Source organism: Nannobrachium achirus (assembly GCF_963921795.1).
Source record: "Nannobrachium achirus genome assembly, chromosome: 9".
Classification (NCBI taxonomy): Eukaryota; Metazoa; Chordata; class Actinopteri; order Myctophiformes; family Myctophidae; genus Nannobrachium; species Nannobrachium achirus.
In genome coordinates this window covers 6,813,599-6,835,573 of record NC_137818.1, presented here as the reverse complement: position 1 = coordinate 6,835,573, position 21,975 = coordinate 6,813,599, and the positions used below count along the sequence as shown (strand labels likewise).

General features: G+C 42.8%; 1 protein-coding gene across 1 annotated transcript in view; it reads right to left on the bottom strand.

Moving 5' to 3' along the window:
- LOC308291822 (neurotrypsin-like) overlaps positions 1 to 21,975 on the bottom strand; it is a 76,137-nt gene that overhangs the window by 2,905 nt on the left and 51,257 nt on the right. The window contains exons 7-13 of the mRNA XM_080733954.1: positions 14,465 to 14,497; positions 12,885 to 12,925; positions 8,906 to 9,101; positions 7,993 to 8,153; positions 5,778 to 5,909; positions 4,923 to 5,057; positions 824 to 963 (exon numbers count right to left, since the gene is read on the bottom strand). Coding sequence (XP_080590080.1) covers positions 824 to 963; positions 4,923 to 5,057; positions 5,778 to 5,909; positions 7,993 to 8,153; positions 8,906 to 9,101; positions 12,885 to 12,925; positions 14,465 to 14,497 — 838 coding nt within the window. The remainder of the gene's footprint in view (positions 1 to 823; positions 964 to 4,922; positions 5,058 to 5,777; positions 5,910 to 7,992; positions 8,154 to 8,905; positions 9,102 to 12,884; positions 12,926 to 14,464; positions 14,498 to 21,975) is intronic.

The window sequence follows — 21,975 nt, the reverse complement described above, 5'->3', positions numbered from 1 at the left end:
ATCTTCTTTCTTCTACAGCCTGCAGGTGCGCGGGCGGCAGGCTGTATTGATGTCTAGCCACCGAAAATAGCCGATCTACAGGCTCACAAGGCGTCGCTTCGCGCCGCGTTGTGAGCTTGTAGATCATTCTGTGTGCGCGCACTGCACGGCACTGCAGGGGAGCGGGCAATTATTTCAACATAAAATGTTGCATTCCATTACAGCACAGTACAGGAGAGGAGAGTAAGAAAGAGGCAATTCTCTTGCATGTTGCCTTCTATTAGGGCACGGAGATTGGAGAGGGGGCTTTTGTGTTTATTTTCTTCACCTTAGCAAAAGTAGTAGGCCTAAAAGCGCTCTTTTTCTCTGAAGGCCAAAAGGGCAGGTGCTCAAGCACCCTTTGATGTCCATGTCTGCACGTGCCTGTTCTGGACACTCGGGTGAAGAGAGGGCCTGAACTGTCAACTGATCACCATCTGGTGATGAGTTGGTTCAGATGGCAGGGGAAAACCTCTGGACAGACCCGGCAAACCCAAGCGGGTAGTGCGGGTGAACTAGGAACGTCTGGAGGAAAACTCTGTCCGCGAGGAAATTTAATCTCACCTCCGGCGGGACTTCTCTAGCATCCCTGTGGAGGTTGGGGACATTGAACAGGAATGGACAATGTTCAAAGCCTCTATTGCTGCAGCTGCAGCTGTGAGCTGTGGTCAGAAGGTCTTAGGTGCCTCAAGGGGCGGTAACCCTCGAACACCCTGGTGGACCCGACTGAAGAAGAGTATGTTATCCCACACACGCACACACACAGCACACGCACACACACACACACACACACACACACACTCACTCTGCAGGCATCAACTCCTCCCGCCATGAATCCTGCACAGATCATGGTCTGGTCCAGCAGTGCGTAGGCAGCATCACACCTCTCCCTAGAGATCAGGGGAGCTCTGCCTCTCAACAGCCTGTTGGACAGCTTGTCACTCCCTGAGTTTCAACAACACACAAGAGAGAGAGAGAGAGAGAGAGAGAGAGAGAGAGAGAGAGAGAGAGAGAGAGAGAGAGAGAGACTTAAAGTGTAGGCACCATGAAATTTGCCTTGAGTCATATTAGTTTGGAAATATATAGTTACATTTGAGGTTTATAAATTAATAAGACCAACTGGGGCCATTTTGGGAAATAACTTCGGAAATAAAGTTGTCGCGTGAAAATGACGTAAACAAGAGACTCTCTCCTGCCCTCTTGTCTCGGTGAAATGCAAGCTGGACACGCCCCCCTTGCTGTTTCCTTGTCAGCACGGCTGCACGGACTGACAGCGCAGCGGTGGAAGAAGTACTCATATTTTGTACTCAAGTAAAAGTATCAACAAGTAACAGTATCGATACTACAATGTAGAAATAAACCGTTACAAGAAAATGTCTGTCACGCACTGTGAGCTTGTAGATCGGCTAATTTCAAATGGCCGATGTATATATAGTAATTAATGAATGGTTTGTAATAATAATTAAACAAAGTATTTTTAATAACTTTTTTTTAAATAACTGCAGAGGAGTAAAAGTAGCCTACAATGATTTATTTTGAGATGAAGTGGAGTAGAAATAAAAGTACTGAAATGTAAAACACTCCAATAAAGTAAAAATACCTCAAAAGTGTAGGGCCCTACGTAAGTACAGTATCTGAGTAAATGTAGCGTACTTAGTTACCGACTGCAGGCGAGCCGATTAGAAGAAGGCTATCTCCACCTCAAAGTACAATCAATACTTGAGTAAATGTAGGCTACTTAGTTACTTTAGCGGGCGAGCGGCTCTCATCCACTCACAATGATGACAAGCCTCGGTACAAAGTGCTTGGTTTAGTACTTGAGTAAATGTTGGCTACTTATACTTTACACACGAGTCCCGAGCGTAGATGCGAGCTCAAGCCTCGGCCAAAGTGCTTGGTTTAATGTTTTATTTTAACTCTATCTTCTAATTATTATTCACTTATCCTCACAAATAGTCGCCCTGTCCGGCTGTCCCCTATTTATCTTATTTTGTCATGATGATTTGTCCCAGAAACGGCCCGGGAAAGAAAAGCTCCATAAAAATCACCGAGTCACAATGGCTTGTTCATCCCGCACATGAACCTCTCATCGCGGCATGAACAGCGAACAGCAGCCGCTATCCACAAAGCCTGGAGCGAAGTCAAGACCCCCCCCCCCCCCTCGCGACTGTAGACTCGTGCGAGCTGCATGTGCTTCAGCATGAATACAGCGAAATCAGTCCCATCAATTACGAAACATAACACAACGTGTGATAGCATACATATCGTTGGTCATCGTAAAAAAACAGGAAAAAACCTCCATAACCAAACACCGAGTCCCCTCTCCTCTGTTAGTTCTACCCACGGATGAGCCCGGCCGCTGGGCCGGGCAGAGCTCCAGTAGCCGCTCTAGCAAGCCTGGAGCGAGTCAAGACACGCCCCTCGCGACTGCAAGCACTTGTTTTCAATATGAATATAGCGAAATCAGTCACGTAAATTAATAAAATAATATACGAGGGGACAGAATTCAGATCGTTGGTCATGGTCATTAACAATGTTATGTATTTATCTTTATTATTAAAGTATACAATAGCGTAATTCCCACAGCCTTTTCCCATTCACTTATCATTGGGTCACGTGAGCGTGTTCTATAAATGACACGCTGTTTTGGCTCGTCACATTCCGAGGCGGCTGGGCGGTGCCTCGGGAGTTGGGACCTCCTTCTTCCTACAGCTCCCAATATTAACCCTTTCAGGGTATAGTTGCATTGGCAAATATATTCACAACTATGTCACTGTTCTATTGACACAAAGTAGTGCCCGTTATGTTACCCTTCCTTTAACAGTTGCTGCAGTGAAACAGTGACATGTGATATTTTCTCTCTCGCTGTTTTTTTTTCTTCTTTTTTTCTGAAAAGTCAATATTTTTGGACATTGCTGGTTTCTGCCTGACAGCAGAGAATTAAATATTTGTACAATGCATATTATTGGAATTCCCGGTCGCCTTCTCGGGGCCCTGTGGTCGGGAACCTCTGCGTTGCATGATTTGACTGATTTTTCGACATATTGCCATCGCTATAGCCGACACTCTGTTTAAGCAGAGCCTGCAGTTCGGTTTGTGTGCGTCAGCTGGCTCTCCATTTCCATTCCGTCTGCTAAATAAATCTAAAGTATTCACTTATTGAGCCTGACATTGTCTCTCTACTGCTTCCGTAAACAATAAACACATGACCGTGTGCACAACACACATAACATGTCATGTGATACGTAACACAGAGACACAGAGACACAGAGGCCCAACCATATTTTGAGACTGGTCTGACTCCATAGTCTGCTAGGTGGTTTTAAACCTCTTTACTCTACAGTGAAACTCTAGTGAGATTTAAATCTCCCCGGGTTCCAAATTCACTGTGGCTCTAACTTTCTATGGTAGATACTGTAGATACATACCAGTGTAACTGTCTATGGTAGATATATACATAGTAGTGTAACTGTCTAGTGTCTATGGTAGATAGATACATACCAGTGTAAATGTCTATGGTAGATACTGTATATACATAATCAGTGTAACTGTCTATGGTAGATACTGTATATACATATCAGTGTAACTGTCTATGGTAGATATATACATAGTAGTGTAACTGTCTAGTGTCTAGGGTAGATAGATACATACCAGTGTAACTGTCTATGGTAGATATATACATAGTAGTGTAACTGTCTAGTGTCTATGGTAGATATATACATACCAGTGTAACTGTCTAGTGTCTATGGTAGATACATGCATAGCAGTGTAAATGTCTAGTGTCTATGGTAGATAGATACATACCAGTGTATATGTCTATGGTAGATATATACATGTAGTGTAACTGTCTAGTGTCTATGGTAGATAGATACATACCAGTGTATATGTCTATGGTAGATATATACATGTAGTGTAACTGTCTAGTGTCTATGGTATGAGATTGATTCAGATCAGTGGTAATGTGTAGACAGATACATACCAGTTTAACTGTCTAGTGTCTATGGTTGATAGGTACATAGCAGTGACTCTCCCAAAAAAGAAGAAAAAATATAAAGGTCTAATGAAATATTATACTACAGAAAGTTCTGACCTAGCACTTATAGTTGAAAAAGGCTCTCAATGTCTGTCTCAATGCGACAACTGCAGGAGTGAAGGGGAAAAAATACGTATTTCTATTGATTACACAACCCGTGAAGCCTTTAAATTCATGTTGATGTTTTAGTTTTTGTTGCATTCCTAAGCCAATAATTTGATGACTGGCAGAATCGGTCCAATAGACGGGTTTCTGGTCCACGTTACACTGATAAAACTAGATGCGTGCGCAGGGTCGGTACCAAAATTAGCCAATGAAACCAGCGCTCCCCAAAACAACAGGTTTGGGGATTGGACGGAATTGATTACATGATACAGTCACCTGTGCATTTAGTCTCAATGTTTGTAAACAAGAAACCCGTCTATTGACCCCCTCATCAAATGATTGGCTTGTGCATAGCAGAATAGGATGGGATATTATGGTGGAGAGACAGATATTTCCTAAGGTGGTACTTGGGGTAAAAAGGTTGAGAACCACATACCAGTGCGACCCCATCCAGAGACCACACACTCCTTGGAGAGGGGTAAAAAGGTTGAGAACCACATACCAGTGCGACCCCATCCAGAGACCACACACTCCTTGGAGAGGGGTAAAAAGGTTGAGAACCACATACCAGTGCGACCCCATCCAGAGACCACACACTCCTTGGAGAGGGGTAAAAAGGTTGAGAACCACATACCAGTGCGACCCCATCCAGAGACCACACACTCCTTGGAGAGGGGTAAAAAGGTTGAGAACCACATACCAGTGCGACCCCATCCAGAGACCACACACTCCTTGGAGAGGGGTAAAAAGGTTGAGAACCACATACCAGTGCGACCCCATCCAGAGACCACACACTCCTTGCCATCAGAACCACATACCAGTGCGACCCCATCCAGAGACCACACACTCCTTGCCATCAGAACCACATACCAGTGCGACCCCATCCAGAGACCACACACTCCTTGTGAGAACCACATACCAGTGCGACCCCATCCAGAGACCACACACTCCTTGAGAACCACATACCAGTGCGACCCCATCCAGAGACCACACACTCCTTGAGAACCACATACCAGTGCGACCCCATCCAGAGACCACACACTCCTTGTAAAAAGGTTGAGAACCACATACCTTGCCATCAGAGAAGGGTTGTGTAGATAGATACATACCAGTGCGACCCCATCCAGAGACCACACACTCCTTGTAGACAGATACACACCAGTTTAACTGTCTAGTGTCTATGGTTGATAGGTACATACCAGTGCGACCCCATCCAGAGACCACACACTCCTTGCCATCAGAGAAGGGTTGTGTAGATAGATACATACCAGTGCGACCCCATCCAGAGACCACACACTCCTTGCCATCAGAGAAGGGTTGTGTAGATAGATACATACCAGTGCGACCCCATCCAGAGACCACACACTCCTTGCCATCAGAGAAGGGTTGTGTAGATAGATAGATACATACCAGTGCGACCCCATCCAGAGACCACACACTCCTTGCCATCAGAGAAGGGTTGTGTAGATAGATAGATACATACCAGTGCGACCCCATCCAGACACCACACACTCCTTGCCATCAGAGAAGGGTTGTGTAGATAGATACATACCAGTGCGACCCCATCCAGAGACCACACACTCCTTGCCATCAGAGAAGGGTTGTGTAGATAGATACATACCAGTGCGACCCCATCCAGAGACCACACACTCCTTGCCATCAGGAAACGGGTTCTTCAGCAGACAGGCAGTTTTAACATAGCGGGTTTCCATGGCACAGAGAGGACCTGTGGTGACATTCAGCTCTAGTAAAGCTGACACACAGAATGGTAGGTTAGCTTATCTGACAACAATGTGTAATTTAAAGGTGATACACACCATGAAATTTCACTTTTCCTATTTTAAAACCTTTTTTTGGGGTCCCACTAGCACACCTTCTATCCTCACAAAGTCCCATTTCTGACCGTTGTGTCTTTCTCTGGTTTTGAGAAGGCGAAGGTTAAAAGTATCCCACGGGTTCTTAAAACAGGCTGTCCAGATTTGCTGCCGATGATGACGTCATCATCGGCCGTTTTTGAAGATTCTTTTTTTTCTTTCAAAAAGATTTAAAAAAAAAAAAAAAAATGTTTCAAAAAGATTTTTTTTTCAAAAAGATTTTTTTTTGGGGGGGGGGGGGGGGGGGGGTGGCGCAGTTCAGGCCAAAGGTGGTACTGCAGCTGAAAATGCTCAGAGCCATTCAAAAATGAGATGGCTCTCTATTCAGGAGTGGTAATTTAGCCTCAAACCTTTTGAAAAACGTTTTTGGGACATAAACAATATGACATAAATACTTTTTAAATGCATGGTGTATCACCTTTAAGCATTTAAGCAGACACTCTTAATAACAGTGAGCAAGGTAAAGGCAAGGTAATACGTCAAAGGCATGAAGACAGTGTGGTGCATCATTAATCTAGGATCATAGATAACCAATGAACCATCAGTCCAAACATTGCAATATTTAAAAAAAAAAAAAGTGATCATTATGTACATTGAAACTTTACAAAGATGACAGGCCAACATATATGACTAATATACATGTCTTTTCTACTCTTACTGTATACTGGATTCATGTTCATGTTTAGACGTTTAAACCGTCAATACTTGGCAATTGGCTCTGAACTTGGGTCTGCTCTTTTTTGTGTGAGAATAGATCTAATATACTGTAGGTATACAGTACTTTTCCCATAGACTTTTACAAAAATACTAATGTCAGTTATTTTAAGCCTAGAATCAAGCCATCCAGGATCCCGGTTAATCATGTAAACAGCTAAACAAAGGGGATTTTTATATTTAGTATATCATACAATTAAATATTATTAAAAAATGTGTTCTACATTCTACAAATGTCCCTGCATCACTGTCTGAGTGACTGAGTCCAATGTCCAACAATATTATTTTTTAGCTTTAAGGGGCGTGTTTTTACTACGGCGACGTGAGGCGGGACTACGGCTGTTATGACGTAATCGCCGTAGCGGTCAAAAGCGTTAAGCAACCAGCCGTCGGCGACGGGGTCCCAGCCCTTTCGCTGAACGCTTTGGTTCCCATGGCGACGCGACCACGCAGCAGGCGTTGTAGACGCTACGTGGAAAGGTAGAATCTGCCTTAGTAGAGACGGCTGCGACGGTGCCAGGTTGATCTATCGAGCGCTGATCATTTCCGGTTGCCGTTGTCATCTGCCGTTGCAGTGCAAAGCTTAAAGGGATATTCCACTTTCAACAGGGAGCAGTGGAAGGGCCTCTCTCCGCATACACACCCATTTTAACTTCAAACTCCATTTGAACCATGATAGATTGACTCATACTACCCTCCTAATACGCGAGCAGGTCGTGTTTTTTCAATAACCTTTTTCATTTATTTTTAATAATTATTTGGGAAAATGAAAAAAATGAAATACAAAAAAATATATTATTAAGAATAAATGAAAAAAATAAAAATATTGAAAAAAACGGCCTGCTCACATATTAGGAGGGTAGTATGAATCACCAGAAAAAATATTGTGTGTTTTTAATGAATCTATCATTGTTAAAATGAAGTTTGGGTGTGTGTGGGGAGAGGCCTTGGGCCTGGTAACATTTACATCAAATATCTAAATATTCAATCAAGCTAATTAAAAACTGTTCAGGGTATTCATAAAAGCCTGATTAGATGATAAAATTACCAAAAGTTTTTTTGAAAGTGAAATATCCCTTTAAATAGCCTAGTGTTGGGAGAGGGAGCCTGGTAGCTCTTTCGCAACCGGCACAGCTGATTTCTTTGTTTGATGAGAGCCGTCGGAACTTCCTGTTGTACAATTATCAATACATTCAGAATGCTAACTGGCTTGACAGTTAATCGTGTTGTGTCAATTCATAGCCTCACCAATGTCATTGTGAGTAGCGATGATACGACCATCAGACTTTGTCTCCCTGTAATCCCCATGAACGATGGCTCTCTTCACAGGGATGACCTGTTTAGAATCTTGTTCAGGTCTCTTAAGGTACACTCCCCCCAAGACCACCTGCATGTCCTTGGACCTGTCACTGAACACACATTATGTTAAATAAAAGGACCTGTCACTGAACACACATCATGTTAAATAAAAGGACCTGTCACTGAACACACATTATGTTAAATAAAAGGACCTGTCACTGAACACACATTATGTTAAATAAAAGGACCTGTCACTGAACACACATTATGTTAAATAAAAGGACCTGTCACTGAACACACATTATGTTAAATAAAAGGACCTGTCACTGAACACACATGATGTTAAATAAAAGGACCTGTCACTGAACAAACATTATGTTAAATAAAAGGACCTGTCACTGAACAAACATTATGTTAAATAAAAGGACCTGTCACTGAACAAACATTATGTTAAATAAAAGGACCTGTCACTGAACACACATGATGTTAAATAAAAGAGCACCTGTTGGTCTGTGACATACATATGTCCGTACATGGTAGGATAGTGACATACATACATAAGTACGTACATGGTTGTATAGCAACATACATTATGTACGTACATGGTAGGATAGTGACAAACATATGTACGTACATGCCAGTCTCAGCTGAGGGCTCATTGACAGGGGCAGACAGACATATAGAGAAGAGTAATGGACTGAAGAAGAGAGTGGGAGCATAGTAGTCTACATTAACATATGAATAACATATAGATGCTGAATAGTCAGTAAGTCATTATGGCTTCAGGAAATATATGTTTTAAGTATCCAGAGGCATTTTCTCATTGCATATTACCATAAAATATGAATTCAGTGCAGCTTACATGCAGTGGGCAGCGGTGAGGACCCAACAGGATTTAATGAGGACGCCTCCACATGAGTGTTTGAACGGCTTAGATGATCCAGTGGTTCTGCGCTGCAGGGACACCTGCCATGGATGATCCCCAGGACGAGACGGGATGCCTCCCACGATCCTGGTCGTATCACCAGCCTCAGGTCTGCCACACTGGGAGAACAGGTCTGGACAAGATGGGGACATAGCATGAGAGCTAGAGAGAGCAGGATCTGTGTGTGTGTGTGTGTGTGTGTGTGTGTGTGTGTGTGTGTGTGTGCGTGCGTGCGTGCGTGCGTGCGTGCGTGCGTGCGTGCGTGCGTGCGTGCGTGCGTGCGCATGCGTTTAAGATTGTTCATGTGAGTATGTATTTAAGCTTTTTAAGCACAGTTCAGTTGTTCTTTGAAAAGACGTCAAATTGCCACATCCACATTTACACTTACAAATATAATTGAGATGTTTTTAACAATTGTACTATGAGTACAAATCATAGAGTTATAATAAGAATAGAGAGGACACCAGATATCCCCGCCCGTCCACTTGCATTGAGTTGCTCACCCAGCGCATGAGGCGTTTTCACCCCTCCTTCCGGCTAGTAAAACCGTGACGTAGTGGGTCTACTTTGGGTCATAATTTGTGTTCATGGACGCGCTTTCATGAACGAGCACTTCCGGTATGAACGCGCGTCAATACAAAGAAGCCTAGACGCGCGTTCATGTGAGTAGACCCAACTGCAGTACCTCAAAACGGCCAACATGTCCATTTGGTTTCAGGGCGCCCCCAGGGTTCTGGGGGCTTGGTACAAATCTATTTTACAAATACAAATAATTCTGATTCCATAGAAACCTGTTAGACATATCTTTTTAAAATACCCAAAACACAAATAAGAAAACAAATTAACTGCAAAAAGGACCTAAAACTATAAGGAAAACTCAAATTTGATGTAAAACATCTATAACAGATAGATACATCATTTAGATAGATAGATAGATAGATAGATAGATAGATAGATAGATAGATAGATAGATAGATAGATAGATAGATAGGAGACAGTATAGATTTGTGTCAATGTTGGAGTTATTGTTTGTTACCTGAACAGATCACCTCCAGTCTGTCCCCAAAACGACCAGTCTGCATTTTTACACACTCTGTCAGTTTGGATTCAGACCCATTACAGGAAGTTGTAATGGACCATACAGGTTGACGGGTAGAACCATGACGCCATTCTCTTGAAACAGCAGAGCCACAGCCGATCTGTTTACACACCACAGAGGAGGACTCCAGGTTCCAGTGTTCCGTAAGATCAGCCGCTGGTCTCCACTCTCTCTGGTGTTTCACTTCCAGTTCACCAGCACAGCGACTGGTTCCTCCCACCAACCTGACATCAGACTCTGTACAATGACAATGGAATATGCAGTAAAAAGGTAATGTTACTTTGATTATTTATTCAAAAGATTATGACTAAAACTGAATCAAGATATACTGTCAAAATCAACACTGGTCTTGAACAAATGATGCTGTTGTGTTGCTGCCTGTAAAAACAAAAAAGAAGAAAAAACCTAAACAGTTTAGTCCACTTACCCTGAACATCTAGATGGTGAGGTGATGATCTCTGTGATCCATGTCTGTTTGTCCCCTCACAGACATACTGTCCAGTCTCTCTCGGAGACACATTCTCCATCACCAGTTGAGGACCAGTGGAGATAGAACTACTGTCTCTGTACCAGGTGTAGATGTCTACTGGTGGGTTGGCATCACTGCTGCAGGTCAGAGTCACTTTGCTGCCCTCAACAACTTCTCCTGGTGGATCCACTGATACTAAGATAATTGACAGGGAGTCTGTAGAGGAATAAAGATGAATAATGATGCTCAACTAAATGTCTTTGATTAATGTATTACTGTACAGGCAACTGTATTTTTCACTATAACAATAACAATAATTCATGTCTGAATAATGTGTCTGAATTACACCATAGCGTTGGTCAAAACATTTATAAAACACTGAACAATAAAGTAGTTTCTTTTGTGTACCTTTTTTAAAGGATCTGTTTTTGGATCTATGAGAATCCGAAATTGTATTTAAAGGTTGTTTTCAGACCTGAACATTATTGAATTCCCCTCACCCCTGAATGTTTTTTCAATACAAACCCCTCAACATGAGTTTCTGTATGTTGTTCCTCATTATTATTATTATATTATTATTAATTGCACCAGCAGAGTGCACAAGTACTGTCACCATATGTTTGTGTTTATGCCCGTAGCCAATCAGGGACCGGAATTCCTGGTGATGTCACCATCAACAGCCAGTAAGGGACCAGTATTCTTGGTGACGTCACAATCAACAAGTGCAACCTGATATAAATTAAGCATTTAGCAGACACCCTTAATCCAGAGCGATTTACGAAAAAGGTAATACATCAATACAATAAGCAAGGTACTACATCAATACATCAACATCAATACATCAAATGCATAGAAATATCAATCTAGACAAAAATAGCGTAGGTAGACAGAGCACCTAGTCAGTAAAAAAGCTTTAAATAAAACCCTAAAATATGCTATCTCGCTTTCATGTATGGTCATTGGGGGTAGGCATGTGCTACAGTAAGTGCTTACAACAGAAAGCTTTCGATCAACTCCTCACAAAAACTCCTTACTTAACATATAAGGATGATGCAACAGTGTAATGAGCAACACAGCTAAACGTGTGGGCAGCGCCCCCCAAAAAGTTTCCAAAATCCCCCAAAATGCTTCTGTTTGTAATCACTCTGGTTTTAAGCGACCTGCCAGCTCACACCTGCTGAGCTGTGTCAGTCTCAGCTGTGTGACTGACACCTGAGCATGGCTCATATGTCTGTGGTTCCAACACTGTTGTGTAAATCTCTAGAAGAAAGCCTATTGTTCCTCAGTGAAGCAACGGTGAGGAACTGCTCTGTTCTTCTTGGGGCGTCGTCTTCCTTTGACTTCACCAGTCTAACAGAACTTGGTACTAAGTGTGTAAATGGTACCAGGGCTATATTGAGATGTTTTTAACAATTGCCTCTATGAGTACAAATCTATTTTACAAATACAAATAATAATGAGACTGTTCTGATTCCATAGAAACCTGTTAAACATATTTTCTGAAATACCCAAAACACAAATAAGAAAATAATTGAACTGTAAAAAGGACCTAAAACTAAGGAAAACTCAAATTTGATGTCATAACATCTTAGCCTGATCTCAGACTACTGGGCGATTTCTGGAAGGGAGGGGGGTGGGAGGTACTTTGATTTAAAAAAAAAAAAAAAAATCACTACAGGTTTCCTCGTGAGCACCCACGTGAGCACCTCGTCTTCTAATGATGACACTCTGATGATGACGTCGCTTGAAAAAACGGGCTGCGGCGCGGATTGGATATTCATTAGACCCACCCCCCGCGCTCATTGGAGCAGCCGAAAATGTTGGCTGATAACTGCCGATTCATGTGCTCAACTCCAGACCAGAGAAACAGTCCACTCTGAGAGTGGGCAGGGTCTATGGTCTGGAAGCAGGCTAATAACATCTATAACAGATAGATGCATAATTTAGATTATTTACCTGAACAGATCACCTCCAGTCTGTCCAAAGAACGACCAGTCTGCAGTTTTACACACTCTGTCAGTTTGGATTCAGACCCATTACAGGAAGTTGTAATGGACCATACAGGTTGACGGGTAGAACCAGGTCGCCAGTCTCTTGAAACAGCAGAGCCACAGCCGATCTGTTTACACACCACAGAGGATGACTCCAGGTTCCAGTGTTCCGTAAAATCAGCCGCTCGTCTCCACTCTCTCTGGTGTTTCACTTCCAGTTCACCAGCACAGCGACTGGTTCCTCCCACCAACCTGACATCAGACTCTGTACAATGACAATGGAATATGCAGTAAAAAGGTAATGTTACTTTGATTATTTATTCAAAAGATTATGACTAAAACTGAATCAAGATGTACTGTCAAAATCAACACTGGTCTTGATGCTGTTGTGTTGCTGCCTGTAAAAACAAAAAGAAGAAAAAAACCTAAACAGTTTAGTCCACTTACCCTGAACATCTAGATGGTGAGGTGATGATCTCTGTGATCCATGTCTGTTTGTCCCCTCACAGACATACTGTCCAGTCTCTCTCGGAGACACATTCTCCATCACCAGCTGAGGACCAGTGGAGATAGAACTACTGTCTCTGTACCAGGTGTAGATGTCTACTGCTGGGTTGGCATCACTGCTGCAGGTCAGAGTCACTTTGTTGCCCTCAACAACTTCTCCTGGTGGATCCACTGATACTAAGATAATTGCCGGGGAGTCTAGAGGAATAAAGATGAATAATTATGCTCAACTAAATGTCTTTGATTAATGTACTACTGTACAGGCAACTGTATTTTTCACTATAACAGACGGATAAAAGGGCAGGGGCTCAAGCCCCCTTTGATGTCTATGTGTGCACGTGGCTGATCACAGACTGAGACGAGACTCAGCTGGCTTGCGTGCGTCGGTGCATTTGTGTTGCAGATAGACAGATTTTCGCCGACTTTATGTCGCCTGTCCCCACAGATGATGTCCAGAAACATGTTCCATATAGGCTAAATGACGTTCCAACCTGCATCTTCCAGCCAGGTGGCCTTTGTTTGTGTTTCACATCGCAAAAAAAAGAAAAAGCCCTCCATGATTTTCACTTCAGCAGCAGCGCAACGCTTGAGATTGGATGCGCTGAACAGGACTCATTCAATAAGAGAGAACAGACGGTAATATGGATTTGGGAGTGTAATTACAATGCATGTCTCATTAAAAACAATATATATTTTAAAGTTGAAGGATATATGTTTAAATCTCGGGTCCTCTCGGATCCTTGTGGGTAAATGCATTTTGGAATGCCCCGAACAGACCCAAGGCAATTAGACCCTACCCTACCCTAACCCGAGGGACAAGTGAATATTTTAGACCCGAAATGGCTCGGGTCTCGGTTCGGGTCTCGGGTTATCGGGTCCTGGAAGACCCGTGCTACGCTCTAGTTCACTGTTCCTTTGTTTTGTTAGAAGGGATGTTATATGTTATAGAACACTCAAAAGGACCAGAACAAACAGACAGACAATATAGATTTGTGTTAGTGTTGAAGTCATTGTTTGTTACCTGAACAGATAAGCTCCAGTCTCTCCACAGAATTACCAGACCGCAGACTGTGTGTTACACATTCCCTCAGTGTAGATCCAACGCAGGAAGATGTAATCAACCATACAGATTGACGTGTAGAAACACTCCATTTAGTGTCAACAGCAGAGCCACAGTTGAGCTGTTTACACACTACAGATGATGACTCCATGGGGTTCCAGTTAGACATAGGATCAGCCGCTGGTCTCCACTCACTCAGGTGTTTCACTTCCAGTCTACCAGCACAGTGACTGGTTCCTCCCACCAACCTGACATCATCAGACTCTGTACAGAGACAATAGGATACACGGTAAAACTGTAATATAACTTTGAACAGAAGAAAAACATTTAGCTTACAATGATGTGTAGTTGTTTGTTCATGTTTGTTTACCTGTTGTCTTGACTGTCGGTTGAACCTGGAGAGCTGAAGAGAATAAAGATGCAAATTAATGAGTTTGAGTGTAAGAGTACATGGAACCTGTCTAGCAGTACAACAACAAACAAACACCATGGTGATTTGGTGACATGGTAACCTTCACCAACAAGGGAGCAGCTCATACACTGTAAACTAGACCAGGTCAACCTGGTTGTGCCAGACCCCCTGTCTGTCATCATCATTTATGACATCATGCCTTTTGTAGGCATGTCATCATCATGTCATCATCATATATACCCTTTATATAGAAAACCCGGACCGACATTTGCTTATGTAGGCCTACCCATTTCATGGGTCTGGCAACAATATGGACTAAGAGCTCATAGACTGTAAACAATATGGACCAAGAGCTCTTAGACTGTAAACAATATGGACTAAGAGCTCTTAGACTGTAAACAATATGGACTAAGAGCTCTTTATGTCACACGTTTTGAAGCCTCTAGTTCAGTGAAACCACACCCAGTGTAAAGGGAGTGAGGGGTGGAGTCTTCACTCAGTAGAACCAATCACAAGCCCTGAAAGCACAACCTGCTTTATCATCAATATAAAGTATCTAGAGCTAAAACGCATATAGAAGACATGAAACTAACATGAAACTTAACGTAGGCTATTTATGAAAATATTTACTAAGGTAATGAAACCAATTGTAAAGTCACTAGCCTTGCATGTAGCCAGATGAATCTGCCATGGGAAAGAACATTTGCCCTTGGCAGATTAGGTCTGGTTCCGCTCAGCTATCCAAATATTTAACGGCTCACAAATTGTGAGGAAACAACCAGGGACCCAGTATGCAAATGTAAGGCGGGCGTATCACCTTTGCGCTACTCTGATTGGTTGTAGTTCTAACAGTCGGTTTGAATCTTTTTTGTAAGCGCCTCCACGCAGTGTGATAGTGTCTGGTCATTCCACATCAACGACCATTATGTATTCTGCATTTGATCCACGGAACCACAATTCTATGAGACCCACATTCTCAGACCCAAAACTTTGAATTTGTTGTCATCGGATAAGATTGTGGCCACAATTCCATTGTTGTGGTACCAAAGGAGAGATAACTGGCAAAAGGTGATTAAAATTTAAAAAAAATCTACATTCTCTAATTGTGTAGACTCCTTGTAAATGAAGTGTTAAAATGTTTAACAATAGTTTAACTCGAAACATGAAGCGAAACATGAAAAATTATTTAGTCAACTAAAATTATGAATACAAAAATGCATCCACTACCCCTTTCCACTGCCAATTTCGACACATTACAATATTGGCATTTACAAAGGTAATACAATACAGTATAAAGGTAATACATCAAATGCATGGCAATAGTAAACTAGAAGAAGTGCTCTTCCGAGCACAGGTCTCCACCAGCCATGCGTCCTGGTGGTGCTATAATAGGCCAATGTAAAAAGGGTGGCATGTGTTCTTCACCAATCTTAGACCTTTCATGGCGCCACCATGAGGCTGATTTGAACATTTTGTAGTGTAATTTCTTCCTTGGCCTTTTGCGAATGTGCGTGCACAATTTCATTACAATTGCACGCTGTGTTTGATTTGAGGCATTTTGTTCGAAACGGATCGATCCTGCAAAGTTTGGAGGCCAATCTTAGCCAATCAGGATTGAATATTTAATACGGGACAGATCCGTCTTGATCATATGACTGTAGAGATACTGTGTACTGATTTGTGTTAATTTTGGGTCAAATCTGAAGGAGTAATATCCAAAAATGTGTCTTACATAAGTCGGCCTCCTGGTGGCGCTATAAAAGGCTGATGTGAAAAATACAAGGAAAGGGTTTTTCCTTGGCCTATAGGGAGTGTGCTTACAAAGTTTGAAACTGATCGGTGGATTGAAGTGGCATATCTTCCTCGGCCTAGTGGGAACGTGTGTGCGCGATTTCATGTTAATTGCACTCTGCGTTTGTGATTTGAGGCATTTTGTCCGAAACGGACAAATCTTACAAACTTTGAAAGCCAATATCAGCCAATCAGGATGGAATATGGACAATCAGACAGATCCATGTCGATCACATGACTGTAGAGATACTGTCTACCGATTTGCGAGTACAGAAATGTGTTTTGCAAACATCTGCCTCAAGGTGGCGCTAGAATAGGGCCATTTGAAAAATGTGGGGCAGAGGTTCTGAATTGGCATCCAGGGAGTGTGTGTGCAAATTTTGGCAGCAACCGGGCCAACGGCGCCAGAGATTAGCTGGTAACAAACTTGGAGGACGGACGCACGCACGGACACACGCACGGACGGACGCACGGACAGGGGCGAAAACATACTCTCCCTCAGCCTTCGGCTGGTGGAGACAATCATAGGTCATCAACAATGACCTGACAGACATCTAAATTACATTTAGCCTTTCAAGGCTAGGGCAAGTGCTACGGTAAGTGCTATGGGCTGAGTTGGAGAGGTGAGTCTTCAGATTATGGTGGATGAAAGGGAGTTCATTCTACATTCTGGGAGCCAGAAGGGAGAAGAGTGTGGGACGAGTGGATGGTTGTCCTGGGTGTTTTAGCGAGGGTTCTGTCAGCATCCCTGTGTTAGCTGATCAGAGTGAAGGACCACACCAAGGTTCTTAGCAGTTGGAAACCAAGGTTGTCTTGTGAGATCCTGCATGGGGCAGGACTTAGCTGGGAAGTCCTGCCCCATGCAGTCAGTCAGTCTGGGTTCAGTTTGAGGTGGATTGCTGACGAAATCTAAATAAAAACTGCAATGACTAAAAGTGAGACCAAATGTATTGACAATTTTGTCAACAAATAAAAACTGGACTAAAATATCAGGGAGGGATTAGTGGAGAAAAGATCCAGTAGAACTAAAAGACAAGTCATTTTATGTTTGGTTGAGCCGTGAAAATAGCACATCTACAAGCTCACAATGAACAAAGAAAAAAAAAACCCTAACAGTTTAGTCCACTTACCCTGAACATCTAGATGGTGAGGTGATGATCTCTGTGATCCATGTCTGTTTGTCCCCTGACAGACATACTGTCCAGCATCTGCTGGAGATACATTCTCCTTCACCAGCTGAGGACCAGTGGAGATAGATCTACTGTCTCTGTACCAGGTGTAGATGTCTACTGGTGGGTTGGCATCACTGCTGCAGGTCAGAGTCACTTTGCTGCCCTCAACAACTTCTCCTGGTGGATCCACTGATACTGAGGGCTTTTCTGGAGGGTCTGTGGAGGAATAAACATTGATACACTCAAATAACATTTTGTTTTGTATACAGTCTTTCCCTCTAGGAATGAACAATAACAATTATTTGTGCATGAATAATGTGGTATATGTCTAATATTACATCACCTTTTATACAAAAGTGTCATATTGGTCACCAACCCTCCCCCTGCCTCACCATGACTTGGTTCCACCCCTCATCTGCTCCACTCAATCCCACACCTGCTCCCACTCACCTCATCAGGACTGCTATATATACTGCTTGAATGCCTGGCCAATTCATTCCTTGTTGGCGGCAGCAGCAGCAACATCTACCGAGCGCCCTGGCCTGGAGTTACCATACATGGGTTATGTGTCTTTGAAGTACGCTTGAGTTCATGACCATGTATATCTTGCATTTTATTGGTGATAAATGTAAACCTTATTTGTCCTGAAGTTAATGTTTGTAATGCACAACAAATGTTTGAGTGCCCATCCTCCTGCAGTGTCAATTGTTGATGGGTGCCTAATTGTTGGTTAAATGTAATTCTTCAATTTATATATTGAGTTGTAATGTTGTATTTCTATGTATTTCTATTTCTAGAATAAACCATGACCACATGTGCAAATATAACATCCTGGTGGTGGTCCTCCTCCTCTTCACACTCTTACCGGTGTCACCATGGCAGTGTTGAAACCAGTCCAAACCCTTTCTATCTTTCACCTTTCGTCAAAATGATAAAGCGCTGGACACAAAGGAAAACCTTTTATTTTTCCTATTTCTCTCTTACTCATAATTCTCTTCCTAATATGAACTGGGATAATATGGACAACACTTTATGTCTCCCCCCACCACCACCGCACACACACACACACACACACACACACACACACACACACACACACACACACACACACACACACACACACACACACACACACACACACACACACACACACACACACACACACACACACACACACACACACACACACACACACACACACACACACACACACACACACGTCATCAATATAATTACATCCATATCGGATTAAAAACTCACAGTGAACATCAACAGTGACTCCAGGTGAACTGACTGTAGTGATGTTGTTCATTGCCTGACAGTTGTATGTTCCACTGTGCCTGGTTTGGATGTTAGAGATGGTCTTTGTCTTCTTCTGTGCCACTCTAGTGTTGTCTTTGAAAATGGTGTAACTCTGGATTGGTGGATTAGATTCACTGCTGCTGCAGGTGAAAGTGATTGAGCTTCCTTTGAAAACATCTCCTGGTGGACTTAATGCCAAAAGGACGTTCTTAGGACCGTCTGTTGGAGAAAGATGTATACCAGTCTTTATCATTCTGTGCTGACTCTGGTGACTGAAAGTCCACCAGGGATCAATAAATGTATTATTTTCTTATCTTACTCAACTATTAAAATATCTGAAAAAATCAGAAACACAATTAACCTGCTTGAATAAATAATGCTGTTGTTTTGTTGCCAGTAAAAACTAAATCAATATATAAAATACAAACACTTTAGTTTACTTACACTGAACATTTAGATAATGAGGAGATGATCTCTGTGATCCATGTCTGTTTGTCCCCTGACAGATGTACTGTCCAGCATCTGCAGGAGATACATTCTCCTTCACCAGCTGAGGACCAGTGGAGATAGATCTACTGTCTCTGTACCAGGTGTAGATGTCTACTGCTGGGTTGGCATCACTGCTGCAGGTCAGAGTCACTTTGCTGCCCTCAACAACTTCTCCTGGTGGATCCACTGATACTGAGGGCTTTTCTGGAGGGTCTGTGGAAGAATAAACATTGATACTGTACACTAAAATAACTGCAGTATTTATAAAGAATAGGACACAATATTGCTCACTAGGAATGAACAATTGGCAATCAATGATTTGAATAATGTGGTGTCAACATTACACCAGCTTTGGTCAGAATAATAAAATACTGAACACTACTCATGAAGAACATAAAATGATCTCATCTTAATCTTGTTCTCTCTTTCCATCTCTTTCTACATTTAACTCATTTAATGCTGTCCAACGAGTTTGACGAGTTGACTTTTCAACGGTCCAGGACACCATGACAAGTTCCTTATTTTGACACTGGATGGCACTGTTCGCTAGCTTATGGGACACCAATTATGACCTGATGACACCGGAACAAAAACAGTTTCCATTTTTCTTTTAGGAAAATAGCTTAAATGAATGTGTGTGGGGAAAGGGGCACATGGCACAATGGCATTTCAGCCAATACAGTTTGTATTCATATTTAAAAGGATCTGGGTTGTCTAGTGTAAAGCGTCTCAGTGTGTAGCAGCAGCCAGAGATCAACACATGAATCACCATGGATTAAAACAAAACATGGATTAACAAATAAATACTGCACTGTCTAAGTGTTAAATTCAGGTGTCTGTTTAGGCTATATTTTATGTATTAAGTGCTACTGTGTTGTAGTCTTAAGGGAAACATACAGACCCATTATTTTCAATGTCAGCCGCACCCAGGCGTGGGTTTGCCGCCTCGCACGCCGCGTCGATACTCCACTATTCTATTTCTAGGCGCTGCCGTGCGGTGCAAATGTTTTTCCCCACCAGGGAAATGCATCCAGTTGGTGTTACCGCGCAGCACTTACGCGTGTCAATACTGCTACGCGGAGCTGCGCAGCCGCCCGCGTCCGAAGTGTGTTCCCCTTTACTGACCCTGCAGTAAAACTCCTGGTAGGGCTCGAACACACTGTACGATATTGCGTGGTCGGCGAGTCACCAGATCATTAGAGTATTTCACACTGCACAAGTGACTTTCTTGAAATCGGCTTGTTGTGGTTTTCGCCGACAATATTGATCACCGACGGATCACACACTGCCAGATAGTTCACCAGGATGCATCCCTAACCCTAACTTTAACCTCAGTAAAACTATGCCTAACCCTAACGTCCGTGGGGTGAGGTGCTATCATTCCTGCCGACGCTACGTTGTCGTTGTCTTTGTGCGCCGCTCCCAAGCCAAAATCTGTTCGCAGGCTGTGGCCCTTGGCATGTTACCCTGCTGTATGGTGTCCAGTTTGCGACAGAGCCAAATATCAATTGCTAGATTATATCTAGAAACGCTCGGGAAGAAATTCACCAAACGTTATAATCGCGGCCAGATCTTCTCGCAGTGCTTTTCACACACACACCGAGCAAAACCTCGGCGAGCAAAGCCCGATCTTGCAGAAGATCGCCGTTTTTGTCGGCGTGCGCCAAAAATGGTCGGCGACAGCACAATCTGCTCAACAAGTCGGGCAGTGTGTTCGAGCCCTCAGTCCGGCTGCCAAAAGGCTTTTTTTTGGCCTAAAATGTTTATATACGAAAATGTTACTAAAATGTTGTCTATATAAGGTATACATTCATGAAACCACCTGCTGACCGTCTGTCAGCATTGAGCAATTTCTTTTAAAGGGGGTAAAAGTTTGGGGCCCATCACATACTATACACTACACCAGGGTTCCCCAATAGGCGGCCCGCGGGCCATTTGCAGCCTGCGGGGGGCTACTCTCTGGCCCACACCAACCCCAGTAATAATGGTGGTATAAGAGCAGCAACAACACTAGTATATGGTCGTTGTTGGGTGGAAATCTCGTATCTCCGAATTTGTACGTTCTTTTCGCAAATCATACAAGGCCGTCGCACAAAAGTAGTGAAAATCTTTTTTAAAATGATAAATGCAAAATGAACTGTTTTGGACACAAGATTTTGACCCGACAACAACGATATCTGAACTGTCAATGGAGAAGTGGGAATGCCACCATCGCCCCCTGCAATGCTGTGGCCCTAGGCTTGGTACCCTAGACAGCTTTAAGTAGCATGTGAGGAAAAAGTATAATGAATCCATTTTGTGTCACTTCACTACCCGGATGTTATTGCTCTAGTCCTCCTCTAGCAACATGGAGAGAGTAAAGCTAACCGGCGCTGATCATCGCCATTTTGCAGATTTTTTTTTTTTGGGAGATAAAGCGGTTTATTTGCAGCACAATGAATGGATCTCTATGGGGATTTTACCCTCCGTGATGACGTCATCACCCAGTGGAAACAGCCCGGCGGGTCTCCTTTCACCATCGCGTCTCTTTGACGGCGCGGTAAGGTTATATACCGTATTAGCCCGAAGATTATACGACTCTGATTATAAGACGACCCCTATTATTCAATTATCATTTTTGGAAAAAAATATGTTGAAGACAAAATATTATATATTGTATATGTTATAAGTTATTTAAAAAGAAAAACATTTTTATTGTAAAATTATTATAGAAAA